This window comes from Gouania willdenowi, unplaced genomic scaffold, assembly GCF_900634775.1.
Source record: "Gouania willdenowi unplaced genomic scaffold, fGouWil2.1 scaffold_42_arrow_ctg1, whole genome shotgun sequence".
Lineage (NCBI taxonomy): Eukaryota > Metazoa > Chordata > Actinopteri > Blenniiformes > Gobiesocidae > Gouania > Gouania willdenowi.
The window spans coordinates 68735-83679 of NW_021145191.1; the positions used below are offsets into that span (position 1 = coordinate 68735).

A 14945-nucleotide genomic window follows, 5' to 3' on the forward strand; every position below is an offset into this window, starting at 1 on the left:
ATGCAAACTGTGAGACACTACTGTATATTATCTAACTGATAGATGCTGGTTTTTCTGCATATTTACGACATCACATTTTTATTTTAATGACTTTGCACCGACCCCCAACCGCATTCCATCACAAACAACCTCACACACACATTAAAGGTCCTGTGTGTGTGTGTGTGTGTATGTAATATAAGGATAAAAAGACAAAGTGACCAAAGAGGGAAACTAAAAAGCTCAGAATCTTTTGTTTTTTCACCATTAAGCTTTTATTCCTCGAGTCCTTCGATTACTCTTGGAATTCAAAGAGTGTGTGTGTGTGTGTGTGTGTGTGTGCGTAGTCCTGCCCCCCCCTCGTTGATGGATTAAAAGTTCTGAGTCTTGACAATTTTTTTTTCCCGAAATTTATTCTTCAAAAATACAAAGCAAGGAAAATAAGTATATGTACACAAACACTAATAAAATATAATATGTATAGAACAAGATATGTACACTCATGTGACTGTAAACAGGTCCTATCTGCTCCGTTTGTCTTTGATGGTGTAGTGAAGAACTAATGGTTGAGCCTGTGAGAGAAGAAAACAGAGACAAATGAATGAGTTCACATTGGACACAACGTTAATAAAAACGGTGTCGATGTTTAATATGTAATATTGTACCTTTCCAAACCAGTGTGACAGCCATAATCGTTTCATGGTCATGTGATCAGGCAGCGACTCGTTATTGAACAACATCTGGACCTGTAGGGTGAGCGCAGACAAACAGGAAGTGACATTTTTTTTAAGGCTGTTGTTAAAAACAAACAATACAATAGGTTGTCATTAGGGATGCTCCGATCAGGTTTTATGCTGGCGATCACCGATACCGATCACATGGATTGGCTGTAAATTTTGCATTGTAGTATGATGAGTGCTACCGGCTAGACGGTTTGGAAAAAAGAACTATAAAATCACTTTGATTTAAAGAAAAGCATGTTTTTACTTTTTCAAAAGAAAAAATACTAAAACCTTGCAGGGACAATGCAGCAACTGAAAAAAAACACTTAAAATGATCTGCTATCAGTAACACAATCTTTAACAGATTGAAAACATTAAAGCTCTCAACAGGCTGAATAGTGCAGAAAATCAAATAAATAAAAGTATATCTCTCAACGTGTCAAGTAACAAAGGATACATTCAAAGTCAAATGCAGATTGAATTCAAATAAACTATCATAAGTTACTAAATCAAAATGCCTGAGAACATGGCTCAGCAAACTCTGTTGTGCCTTGTCAAAAAAAAAAAAAAAAAAAAACTACTTAGTGTTTTCTGTTCTTATGATTTATAATATAAACAGTATAATGGGTCTGTTGCTTCGTATGTAAAAAAAAATAAATAGCCCATTTGTCACTTAAATAACATAAATATGGTATTAAAGACCTTGAAACAGGAAAAAAGCACAACAGAACGTAAAGTGCGTTTGCTTTGAACAGAAAAAATATCTTAAACAGCATTTCCACATGCCAAATGTCTATGATTTGTTGAGAAGCATTGTGGGAAGATTATTTTTAATAAAGAGGAGCATCTCGGCTTTTTCGGTCATGAGTCTATTCCTGTGTTCATCCACGATCTGGCAGGGCTACGTCTGTGAAACATTTACGTCCTGGTAACATGTAGCGGGGCTCCTCCACCACTGAGAAAGGCTGGTCATCTAGTCCGATGAATTCAATTCTTTTCCTGGTTATTTGCTTAGCCTTCTGACTGTCAGGCTCATACGGACGAGTGTTGCCAAGCGTGGGCTGCGTTAACTGCCGTCTGACTGTTGCAGTCTTTTTCTTTGTCTGTCGTGAGCCTCGAAAACTCACCATACTCCGTCAAGTGTTTGTTCTTCAAATGTTAAATCAAGTTTGTTGTGTTGAAGCCTTTTAATGTGCTTCCCCGTGAGGTATTTTTCCGTTGCATGTGTTGCAGGATGCAAACTTTACATCACTCTCACAGATCTTATAAAAGCACCACACGGCAGACATGTTTGTTGTTGTGGTTTGCCGCCGCGCACCTGCGCAGTGTGAAGGAAAGGGGGAGGGGACACTACTCTGACACAGAGCCTCTGCCGGCTGCAAAGTATGAGCTACAGGAGGTGATCAGTTTTTGTGATCGGCAATGTAAGGCATTGATCGGCGAACGCCGATCACATACTTTTCCACGGAGATCGGCCGATAATGATCAGTGGCCGATCGATCGAGTACCATTAGTTGTCACATCAAAGAACCACGTGACTGCTCGCAGCCAATCAGCATAAACCTTAGTTATGAAAAGCAACTGGGTTTTGTTACCTGTTGTAAGTTTGGGTAAAAAAATAACAATACGGTAAAATACGGTACGATCCGATAAATTAATATTAAGAATACAATTCAAAAATAAATAAACATTAAGTAATTTTTTGAACACAGTAAACCAGTGTCAATTTTGACAGAAAAACCTTGTCATATCAAAGAACCATGTGACCCCACACAGCCAATCAGCATAAACCTTAGAGACAGCAAATCATATCAGTCTTATTGAAATCAAGTGGCCTTTGATACAGGTTCTAAAAATACAAAATAAAAAAATAAAAATAAATTAATTAATGAATAAAAAAATAATAAATAAATAAAATTAAGCATTAAAATATTAAAAACATATAAATAAAATAAAAATAAACTCCATAAAGTTATTTTTTAACACAGTAAACCAGTGTCAATTTTGACAGCAATACCTTGTCATATCAAATAACCATGTGACTCAGCATAAACCTTCGATAAATCAGCTGTTTATGTTTAGGCAATAACACATTAAATAAATAGAAATAAAACAAAATAAACTCCTTGTTATTTTTTTTTTTTCAACATAGAAAACCAGTGTCAATTCTGACGGCAAATGATTACGTTTCAGTAAAGTTCTGTTATTTGGACTAAAATACTACTAAATTTAGCAAAAAAAGTTTAGGCATTTTTTTTAACACTTCAATTATCATTGATCCATTTGATAAACGAACAAAGTTACTGACAGAGGCGCACACACACACACACACACACACACACACACACACACACACACACACACACACACACACACACACACACACACACACACACACACACACACACACACACACACACACACACACACACACACACACACACACACACACACACACACACACACACACACACACACACACACACACACACAGCTGTGACAGCTGGATGAAATAAATCTAAACATGTGGAAATGAAATTTTACACGACATTCAATATCTATTTTGTTTCTGACTTTATTTTATGAATGTTTGATAAATTATTTCATTCATAATTTATTTGTGAAACTTAGACTTGTACTTGTCCAATATATTAAAAGAGTTTCCGCAAAGTAAAAAAAATATATGCACAGAAATATAATTTGTGAGTTTAACTCACATTTATTCCTTTAATGTTGCATTTCCTACGATCTACTCACAAATCATAGGAAGCCTAAGTAAAACAAACTGTTGGAAATCATGATTTATTGGCAAAAAAATGTAATTTTGATGTGATGCCTGGTGGTGAAGATGATTTTTTTTTTGTGACTGACCTGGTGTTTCTCCACGTTCAGTCGGTGACAAAGAACTTTCCGTAGGTGTCGCACCTCCGCTCGGACGGAGCAGCGCACAAACTTCTGCTGCAGAAACAAATGCAATGATCAACGTTTAGAGCAGAGACGTAAGGAGGCGTCGACATGGCCACACCAACATGTAATCCAATAAAATCAGGGACCAGCTGCAGCCTTGCGTTTGTAACCACAGCGCAGCCACTGCAGCATACTGTGTGTGTGTGTCCGTGTGTGTGTGTGTCCGTGTGTGTGTGTGTGTGTGTGTGTGTCTGTGTGTGTGTGTGAGTAAAGCTGGAGAGGATGTCTGATTTACTGCAGTATTTAACATGTTAGTGGACCATTTAAACCACTGCTGAACTACAGTTTTGGGCTTTGCCAGGAGCGATTATTAATGCCTGCTTAGCTTAGCTTAGCTTAGCATGCACAGGAAAGAAGACGCTGGTCTGAAACCACCTGCCAGAAATAAAGTTTTTGGAAGTACCGGAGGAGCAACATAATAATTAAGTGTTTAGGTTTACAGAGTAGTTTAATAAAAAAAAAAAAGAATATATATATATACATATATACTGTATATATAGAAAATAAAATGTTTAATGGGACCAACAAAGGAAAAATATCCGTTTAGAATAAAATATAACTCAATATGAAGTAGAAAAATATCTATTTAGAGCACATGTGTCAAACTCAACTTACAGCATCCAATCTGGCCCGCTGGAGAAAGTACAAATGACAAAGAAAACATGAATTATTGTGTAAATTACCAAAAGAATTCAATTCAACAACTAATATTTTTAGGGTCTTGCATGTTTTCTTTGTTTATAGCACATGAATGCAGTCATTTTTAATTGCTATTTGTGGAAAGAACTCTAAAATTGCAATTTCTCACAAACAATTCCACAAAATCAATAACAAAATCAATTTTTTAACTAAATAGAACTGATATTGAAAACAAGGACACAAAAATGTTTCAATTGTTATTTTTCCCCCACCTAAAATCTACAGCCCACATGAGGTCAAACTGGTGCAAATTTGGCCCCTGAACTAAAAGTTTGACATTTAGAGTAAAATATAATGAATATGAATATGAAGTAGAAAACTTTTCTATTTGAAGAAAAAAACATTACAATGAGATAGTAAACGTTTCTACAGCTACTAAACAAATGTTCCATATAGTAGAAGAAACAGCTCTGAAATGAGCAAATACAACACTTATTTGAGTAAAATATGGTTCAATATTTGTAACCTATAATTTAGATTACTCTGTATGGAGTTAAACAGCATTACTGTTGTTTTTTTTTCTTCTTCTTCATGGAGGAAATAATCATTTAGAGTTGTGACAAGACTCAATTTAGAGAGCAAATGACTAAATATTTACTCTGCAACCAGAGTCACTTTCACACCACATAGACCGATATGGGTTCTTTAGGGCCAATGCCGAAACACAGTAGGGATGTAACGATTCACTCAAATCCTGATATGATTCGATTCACGACACTGGGTTCACGATACGATTCTCTCAAAAATACTGTACTATTTTCCTTTTATATTTCATAATCAAAAGAATTCCTTGATAAACTATTCAAAACAATGCAATTTAACTAAAAGTAAATCTTGAATGAAATAAATAAAGGAATAATACAAATGAAGAAGAAGCCTATTAATTTAATTTCTAATTCTATAGTAAACAGTGCAAAACTGCATAATAGTTCCTTTTCTTTTTAAAAGTGCAACTGAAAATGTATTTTGTGCCTTAACAATTGGACTGAAAAAAAAAAAAACAGTCTGCACTGTATGTAAGTCAGATATTTGTTTGGACCAGCAGAGGGCGCTGGTAACCCAGTGGTCGGTTGGCATGCAGATATCCTTGCAGTGAATAAAACATGCTATGCGCAAGCAGACAGAGCTAATAGAAAAACGTGACTTTTACAGATATTCACGTAATACGACAGATATTCTTTCCGTGCTAAAGGGGTAAAGAATCATTTATTAACATGTTTAAGAGTAGAAGGCAGCCAAAAAGAAAGTAGTAGCAGATGCCGCCTGCCGCCTACACTTTTAGACGAGAAGGATATATAGATATATATATAAAAAAAGGACTGTGATTCAATTTTCAGAGCGTCGATGTGAACCGCGATACCTATGAATCGATTTTTAACTGCCTTACAATTAATCGTTACATCCCTACGATGCAGACTGTCGATTTTCTTGAGCCGACACTACTTTTACTCCCTCAATTTACATCATAAAAATTACACATTGATGATTGCACATGGTATCTCAATTTAAAAAAGTTATTGAAAATAACAAAGGTGAGGTAGAATGACACCAAGTGAAACATATATAACAAATATTAAAAACAGGTGATGTAGAACAAGAACAAGTAAAAAATATTTCTGCTTTCTGTAAATAATGCAGATCGGCGAAACGCAGCAGCACGCATCGACCGATGCACGTAAAAAATGTGAATATCGGCCGGCCGATGTATCGGTCTATCACTAGAACAAATTTTACTGAGTACAAAGTGCTTCAAATGCAGCTTCAATTTTAAATAATTATCATAACTTCACGGTGTCAGAAAAGAGGCTGTAGTAACAAGCAGATTTATAGTTTGGAGGAAAAAAAGTGTTTCCTGCTCCCAGCTGAATTATAACATGAGCAGAGCAAAGCACTCACGTCTTTGTCTCGACAGCTCGTCTATTAAACACCAGGAGAAAAATCTGCCCGTTCAGCACAAATAGGAGAGCGAATGACAGGAGTGATGGAAAAACGCCATTAAAGCTACACGTCACATTTTTAGCTTTCTTTGTTTTTCCGAAATTTTCACAAACGTTAAGAGTGAAGCAAAAATAATGAATAAAAAAATAAAAAAAAGCAAAAAATCAAATGGATTAGTCAAAATGATGGTCCATTCTTCTATGAATCTGTGATAATCACGTGTATTTATTGATCTGAATAATATCCACTGTTATCCAGGAAGTTTATTATTATGGTCATCTTAAAGATGTAAATCATTGTTTTAATCAGAAATAAAATGGGTTGAAAGTGACCAAAAATGGTAGAAAAGGTGGTGAAATGAGATTTTAAAAACCACAGAAATTGGTTAAAAGTTGTAAATTACGTGTGGCCAAAAACACACGGAAAAAGTAGTAAAATAGGGTTCAAATTGTAAATATTGGAACAATTAATTTAAACTGGCAAATAATGGGCATGAGAAATTGTGAATGTGGTTAAAATGGCAAAAAATAAGCATGAAATATGGTGAAAAGAGGTTAAAAGTGCAAAATTCATTAAAAGTGGAGAAAATGTGCAGAAAAGACATAAAAATATGATGAAGTGTCAGAAATGGGAGTAATGGAGGAAAACTGCATTAAAAGTAGCAAAAATATGACAAGAAAAAGGTGATTAAAATAGGTTAAAACATGGAAAGTTTGGTGTAGTTGCAGAAAAATGGTAAAAATAAACAAAAATGGGCTCAAATCGTTCAAAAAATTTTCTTGAAGGCATTTGTTGACCCACCCCCACAAACTACACAAAGAAAAGGAGGAAAAAATATGTTAATGAGCAGTTTTTAAACATGCATCTGTGAGTCAGCAGTGCCCCCTACAGGTGGAGATGATCTGCTGCAGCAGAGGAACAAAAACAAAGAACATGGTGTTGTAGCAAATTTCTTCCCTCACTGGTCTTTGTTTATGCCTGATCTGAGTCAGCAGCTTGATTCCCTCTTTAAACAGCAGCAGTCAGTGATAAATGGGCAACATATGGGACGCTGTCACATCCAAACCCTGATCAACTCTGATGATGAAAGAATAACTTTTATTTAAATTTACTATTGTTAAAAATGTTTACTAAGCATCCGTTCCATCTGCAGTTTGGACTTTTTCTGCATGTACACTGTGCGTTATTAAATGCTGACTTATACTCATTAGACTGGAGTCAGGGAATTAGCGTCTTAGTTTTAAAAGTTAGAAGCAGAAGATTTTTTGTGTGTAAATTAGAATCAGAAACATTTTGTTACAGAGGCCTGAGAAATATTATAAATGAAAAGAAGAAGAAAAGATAAATGAAGAAGAAAACGTACATAATTAAGTAATATACTTAGTTAAATAAGGATGAAATACAAATACACACACTACAGCAGAATAATAATGGTAATAACAACGATCAACAATTATACAAATATATCCACTGGGATCAACTCTAATGCACATGAATAAGTGATCAATTAAATAAATGAACTGTTTTTTTTTGTTTTGTTTTTTTAGATCAATGCTAATCTTTTCATTATCGTAAAAGAAGGCTGCACGATTATGTTGATCAATATCATAAACACGATTATAATCACCATTATTAATAATGTCAGGGGGAACAAAATCTGCATTTCTTTTGCTCTACTGTTTTTTTTTTTTATAAAAAAAACAATATATGAACAGTTTATAGAGAAAAATGAAGCTTTAAATACAAATTATACAAAAAAACAAGAAATTAAACCAATAATTCAAAATGTACAGAAGGCTAACAGAATAAATAATTACACTATTACAGAGTGCGTTCATGGAATGCAACTCATTGGAAACAATTACGACTCAAAGCTGACACTGACTAATGTTTAGATAAAGTGTCTGAATAGATATGCAGCAAAGCCCACATTTTAAACGTAAATATCGCCAACGATCAGGTTAATCTAATTGTGGAAACCAGAATCGTGATCACAACCCTAAAAAAAAGCTCATACTTGAATCACATCCAAATCACATGACTTTAGGAAGCTTTTATTAATGAATGAATCAATAATACTTGAGAGGATAGCATCATGACACGTAACATCAATAGCATGAGACAATGAAGGATCCGTCTGCTTGATTAAACACTGGCAGATTTTAACAGTGATTTTCAATGCGTCGACTCCACATATTTTCTGACACACTCTTGGAGCGTTTGTGCTTTGGTGTGAGTGTGTGCGCATTAATTGAAGCTGGTTCTCACAATGCATGATGGAGGGAAGAATGGTCAGATTATCTGTTTTGTGCACAACATTCTTTTTGTTAAAGCTACTGGAGAGAATTGAATAAAGATCATTTGCTCAAGATTCAAAAGTTTCTTTGATCAATTTGACTTAATTCTTACTGTGTTTTTTTTGTGTTTCTCCACCAGACGAGGAGGCTAAACTCCATTTATGTTCCAGTTTGTTCCCGGTTATACCCTGTGATATCACCTCATTTCGGCCGTATTCGGATCTTTCTGCTTAAAACCAAAAATAAAACATCTGTACTGGTAATCGATTCGCTGCAACTTTCAGGGAAAACAACAGAAATGTGTTGAAAAGTCACTTTGGCAGAGTTTTTTGGGAGCAAACAAGAAATCACAGTAGGAAGTAAAAAAAAAACTCTTCACTGCATCGGTCTACAGGACTCCACATCCCACAATGCAATGCACCAAACTATTCCGACATTATCAATAAATCGAATGTTAATAAAGGTGAATAAAACAATCTGTTGAGCTGTAATTTCAACCTTTTCCGTCTCTTTAAAAGCAGTACTACGAGGCGTACTCTGTGTCTTTATCTGATAAACATTTTTCGTCTCCAGCATATTTAAAAAAAAAAAAAAAAAAAAAGAACAGGAAGTGACCTCATCTGCAGGAAAATGACTATTGTTTAGATCTTGTGCTATTTAAAAAAAGAAGAGCATGACTTAGCTTCTAAACATAAATCGTCTATGCTAAACCTTCTGGGACCGACGGACGCGCCGGTGTGTCCTGATCACATGATCGTTTTAAAGAGCCAATAGTGTAGCGTCCTTGGATCTCTGTTTCAATCTGTGTCGAAAGTGTGAATGTCAAACTACAAACCAGTTTTTAAATCATGTTGATAGACCAAATAGAAGTGGAGTTATGAGGGAAAATGTGCACGTGTTTTTCTGTGACATTTTCTTAAGCTGTCAGTGCTCTGTGCAGGAACACACTGCAGAGCGCGTCTAAAACGAAAGCGAAAGTGTTGTGCAGCAAGTTCGAACAACACTGAAACGTCACATTATAGCTGTCTCCTATTGGTTGACAAGAAGCGACAGGTAAGCAGAGACAGAGAAAGAGAGGGTGAGTTGAGAGATTTGAGATAATAGCAACTACTACTGTGATTTGACTGTTTATTTAGTGTGTAGTGAGTGAGATTGAGAGTAGTGTAGTGTCTAATATATTTGTTTATTGTTTTATGTCAACACAATGAGGCACAAATAATTTGCATTTCCCTGTATTTGTGATTCATACTTTTTTTTGTAAATAGTTGTACAAAATCGCCTGGAACATTGCTTGCATTTCACTGTAAATATCTATATATAACTGTGTTTTTTAATTCATCTGTATGTACGATTTTGAAATATATAGTTTATATTTGCTATACAAGCAATAAAAATTATTTGTTAAAAATGTTTGTGACTTTTATAGTAAAAAAACCTAACTTTTTCCCACTGGAATTTGTGTTTTTATAGTGGTTTTAGATCCACTGTGTTAATACATCATGCCATATATAAGAAAATAATGATACTGATGATAAAAAAAAAAAAAACATGATACCAAACAAGCAAAGTTTATGGATTTCCTTATATGAAACATAAAGGTAAAATAAAACGCAACAAAAAAACAGCAAAAACGCCTTAGGCCCCAGAGGGTTAATATTTATTTGATAGTATTAAAAAACAACAGTAAATAGATTCATTAAGCAGGAAAATCAGCGATAAAGTACCAAAAGAACCTAAAACTCCAGTGATCAAACTAACAGTTTAATTCCCATCTCTGTATCTCTTTGAATAAAAACTACAAGTTGTCATTGTGTCTGTATTTGATAATCGGTGACTTACCTGAAGAGTGAGTTTCGTCTTATCTTTCCCAGAAAGTGACGAGCTGTAAATACAAAGCAGAGAGAACTATTTTAAACATGCAAAAAATGATGACTTACACACAAGTACATTCACTTTAATCTATTTATTTCCTCAGTGATCATTCACACACGTACCTTAGTCTTTCTAAACACAGTGAAACTTGTTCATCGTATCTGTAGAAGTGAGCTTTGGAGTGGTCAAAGCTTGTATACGGTAAACTGGCAGCGTCTGAAACACCGTCTGCAGAGGAAAAAGAAAACATGTTTTTAATGCACCTGCAGACCGAGCTCTCTGTCCTATGACGAGAGGGAAAAGCAGCCATTTAACTTTATTTCACACTTATTTTCATTTCATCTTCAATAACAACAACATCCCTTTAGAATCACTCAGAAATGTGGCTTCGCTTTTCAAAAACGTGATGCAGATTGTGCTAATTGGGATATATATATATATATATAAATGCAATGCACTTATATAGGTGATTAGGATTCAATATCAAATGTGATGTAATTATTGCCTAAACATGAGTCTATGTCCAGAAACAGCTCTGTGTGAGTGTGTGCTGGCTGCGCGCAATCATCCACTATTGAATCAATCCTTTTTCTGCACAAGAACATGGATTATCCTTACATTTGCTACGTGGATTATGTAAATAGATCAACTGCTGTCTCTGGCGCCGCGGGGCACGCTGTGCACCTGTGTTTGACGTGCTGGTTTCCCCGTGAGCTGATCTGATGTTGACATCAACAGTTTATTATTAAAAGCAGGCTTACCACTAAAACAAATGTAAATATGACATTTGTATGAGGAAAAAATAGGTTTTAATTGTCTGTTTCAGGTCGGGCTCTGAAATAAATACCTAATGTCTGTCAGACCTGTAGGTTTCACTTTTGCTTTGTAGGGTTCTGGTCAAAGCTTGAATAAGGTTCATATCATAAATGGTCTGTGTTTAAAAGCAAATCGACACCACAAAACACCAAAACTAAATATTTGTCTCTCTTTTTCTTTCTCCTCATCCACATGCTCATTCATTCTCCATTTTTTGTTTTTTGGTCGACGAATCGCTACATGTGCCATATTTTTGGTCGACTAACCATTTCCTTGGTTGACTACAACCCTAGATTCCCAGGTACCGGCAATTGGTTCAAATGTGAAAGGTACCAATCTTTAGCACATGGCTTTAAATATCTAAAAGTTGCATAATTATCATATTTTTATAAAGAAACCTATATTTTAACAAGAGCTTTCTGCTCTATGTTTTATTGATTTTATTCTGTGTTAGTTTTATTATTGCTTTCATCTGTTGATTTTTTTTCTGCCTTTGTTTCTGTAGCACTTTGAGATTAGAAAATGTACAGTGCTATAAAAATTAAAGTTATTATCATTATTCTATTATATAGAAATCAACAAGCCATGAACATGTAGAGGTCAGTTCTGGAAAAAATTGGAATCTGAAGATACTCAAAACACCTTAAATTTAATTTAAGGCATCTCTAAGTATTAAGGCTTGTTTAGTCATTTCTCCACAAACACCAATAAACCGCAACATAAACATGTCCACACGTTAAACAGAGCTCTTACCGTCCCCAGCAGGTTGGATGACTCTCTCTAACCCACGTGACTGGTAAAATTCCTTTATTCTTTTATCTTCACCTACATAAAAAACACAAAACAGAATAAGATATGAAGTGAGACACTGATTGATGTCTTTAAATGTTAATTAAATATGGTGCTTCTGTGGGATTCTGACAGAAGCTAATGGTCACTCACTTTCTTGTAGCCCAGGCACCAGTTTGTAGACGATGTCCTGCATCACTCGGTCCAGTTTGAGATTAAGTAAAGGCTGCGTTTCGTGGATTTTGATGTTGCACATTGGACAGTATTTGCTGGTTTGGAGGTATTTCACAATACAACTTTTACAGACTGCAGAACAGAAAAAGCAGCACACACAGGGTCAGAGATGGTATATAGAACATAGGGTTCAGACTCAGACTGAGACTCACAGGTATGCAGGCACTCTGTGATGGTGGTGGCATCGATGAAGTAGCCTGCACAAAGGTAGCAGACGATGTGTTCGTTCAGGTCCTTGATCTTCAGCTTCACCTCTTCCTGTTGGGAGAAGCAAAGGAAATGTTAGTTTGAGTAACTTTTTTGCTCTTTCTGTGATGCTGTTCACTCTTCCAGAAAGGAAGCAATTTACTGGGAGGCGTCAAAAGATCCCTTCAAGAAAGTAAAAATATATATATAACAATTTTAGCCCATTTTTTACCCTTTTTCTGGAACTAAACCAAACTGGCTTTATTTTAACCTGTGGTTAAATTGGCAAAAACAAGGACTAAATATGGTGCAATGAAGTTAAAAGCGACAAGAATGGGTCAACATATGTGACATTAGGCAGTAAAAGTGGTGGAAATGTCTTAAAATTGAAAAAAAAATGTGCAGAAAAGACATTTTAACTGATTGAGTGCTGGCGTTGCTAGGAGACAGTGTGACGAAGCTCTCCGGTGAATTGCGTGTGTGGAAACTAACAGGGGAGAGACTTGGAGGAACGCCAAAATACAGTAAGAAAACCATTCAACTCTGACATAGATAGTAAAATAATAATAATGTTGCCATCGAAAGCCTGATCTCATTGTTGGTTGTTTTTGTAGTTTTAGAAAAGGAAACGAATGTTGAGGTGTCCCTAAAGCAAAAAAAAAAAAAAAAAAAATTGCTTCAAAGTCACTAACAGATTTTTTCAGAAAAAGCCGTTTTTCTCAGCTTTTTGTCACAAACTGGCAATTTGTGTGAAATTAGACACTTTAATCTTTCAGAATCTGGTGTCATAGTACAAAATATTCTGTGGGTCTTTAAATATTAGTCAAAATGCTCTAAAACGGCTGGCACTGAGTGGGTAGAAATTTTGAAAATGGCTGGCATTGAATGAGTTAAAAATGTAAATCCTTTGTTTAACCACAAATAAAATGAATTTCTAATAAAAGTGACCCAAAATGATGAACAAGTTGGTGAAATGGGATTTTAAAAACCACAGAAATTGGTTAAAAGTGGCACATTAGAGTGGTCAAAAATGGACGGAACAAGTGGAAAGAAAAGGGTGAAAAGTGTAAATATTGGAACAATTAATTGAAACTGGTGACTTGTAAAATTAGGTTAAAAGTGACAATATGTCAACATATGTGACAATAGGCAGGAAAGTGGTGAAAACGTTTTCTAAATGCCAAAAATGTGTAAAAAAGGGTTAGGGTTAGATTTCAATGCCTTTTCAATGCAGAAAAGGCATTGAAATCTGATAGAGAAGTAGCAGAAATGGGAGGAATGTAGCAAAAATGCATTAAAAGGAGCAAAAATATGTTAAGAAAAAGTGATGAAAATAGGTTAAAATGTGGAAAGTTTGGTGTAGTTGCAGAAAAGGGGTAAAAACAAGGAAAATTGACTCAATTTGTTTTTAAATATAGTCTTAGTTTCTTGAAGGCATCTGGCGACCCCGAGGTTGAGAACCACTGTCATACGCGAGTGGATAAGTTTCTAGTGCCTCATTAGGGACTCTATTACGATTATTAACTAACTCTTCAGTACAAACTGTGCAGTAACAATGATGGGTTGTTTTGGACTTTCTTGCTGTAGCCCACATTGCAGTGACAGACTGGAGCGTTGATGACCCACTCGGTCCCAGTGCTGAACACAAACCGCGGTTTCTACAAAAAACAACGCACGCACAGCGGCGGTTAGTTCTTCTAATTCAACTCGAAAAGCTTCAAGTGCCGCCCAAAAGCCACTAAAAGTGATTAATAACAGACTAAATCATGCAATATCAGAGTAACTTCACAGGTTTGAGCACGCTGCTCGGAGGAACACAGCGCACTACGCATGCTCACCGACAGTCTCCATCCTCTCTCTCCATCAGCGGCGGAGAGACGACAATCTCCCGGTAAAAAACACCCCCTAACGCGGCCATGCTTCCCTCCAGCTGGGCCTGCTTCTCCGTCCCTGTGCTGTGGAGCTAAAACAACGCAAAAACTCACCTCGTTTCGAAGCGGGTCCAGTTTGTAGACGGACTGCAGCTGATTTCGTAGCCGCATCGCTATGGCCATCGGACCTTGATCCGCCATCTTTGGGAAATATGCGAACTTCCGGGTAAACCGGAAAGGACATTTTTTACAAAACAAGGCGGACGGTGACACATGAATAAAGTTTGATAAATAATAAAATCCTTTTCTGAGCCGAAATACATTTACAGACGTAAATCTGTCCAAACTTAACCCCCCTTATAATAATGAATTTCCAATGTTCTTTCTGTCTTATATTTGAAACTTAAACAACAATTAAATTTTTGGGACTTAATACTGTGGGGAAATACATATTTTTGTTTGCCTGAATAAATGAAATGTTTTATGTGATTTTATTTATTTATTTATTTATTATTATTATTATTATTATTATTATTATTATTATTATTATTTTAATTTAAAAAATGAAATGCTTC

At 35.5% G+C, this 14945-nt stretch overlaps 1 protein-coding gene across 1 annotated transcript; it reads right to left on the reverse strand.

Annotated features, from left to right (window-relative positions):
• Nucleotides 1-372: 372 nt before the first annotated feature.
• Nucleotides 373-14635, reverse strand: pcgf1 (polycomb group ring finger 1). Its single transcript, XM_028442267.1, has 9 exons — nt 14485-14635; nt 12466-12571; nt 12233-12385; nt 12044-12115; nt 10597-10702; nt 10442-10484; nt 3573-3659; nt 645-725; nt 373-551 (listed from the first exon to the last, which is right to left on the reverse strand). The coding sequence occupies exons 1-9, from the start codon at nt 14569-14571 to the stop codon at nt 501-503; spliced, it is 786 nt and encodes a 261-aa protein (XP_028298068.1). The 5' UTR covers nt 14572-14635; the 3' UTR covers nt 373-500.
• Nucleotides 14636-14945: the final 310 nt, after the last annotated feature.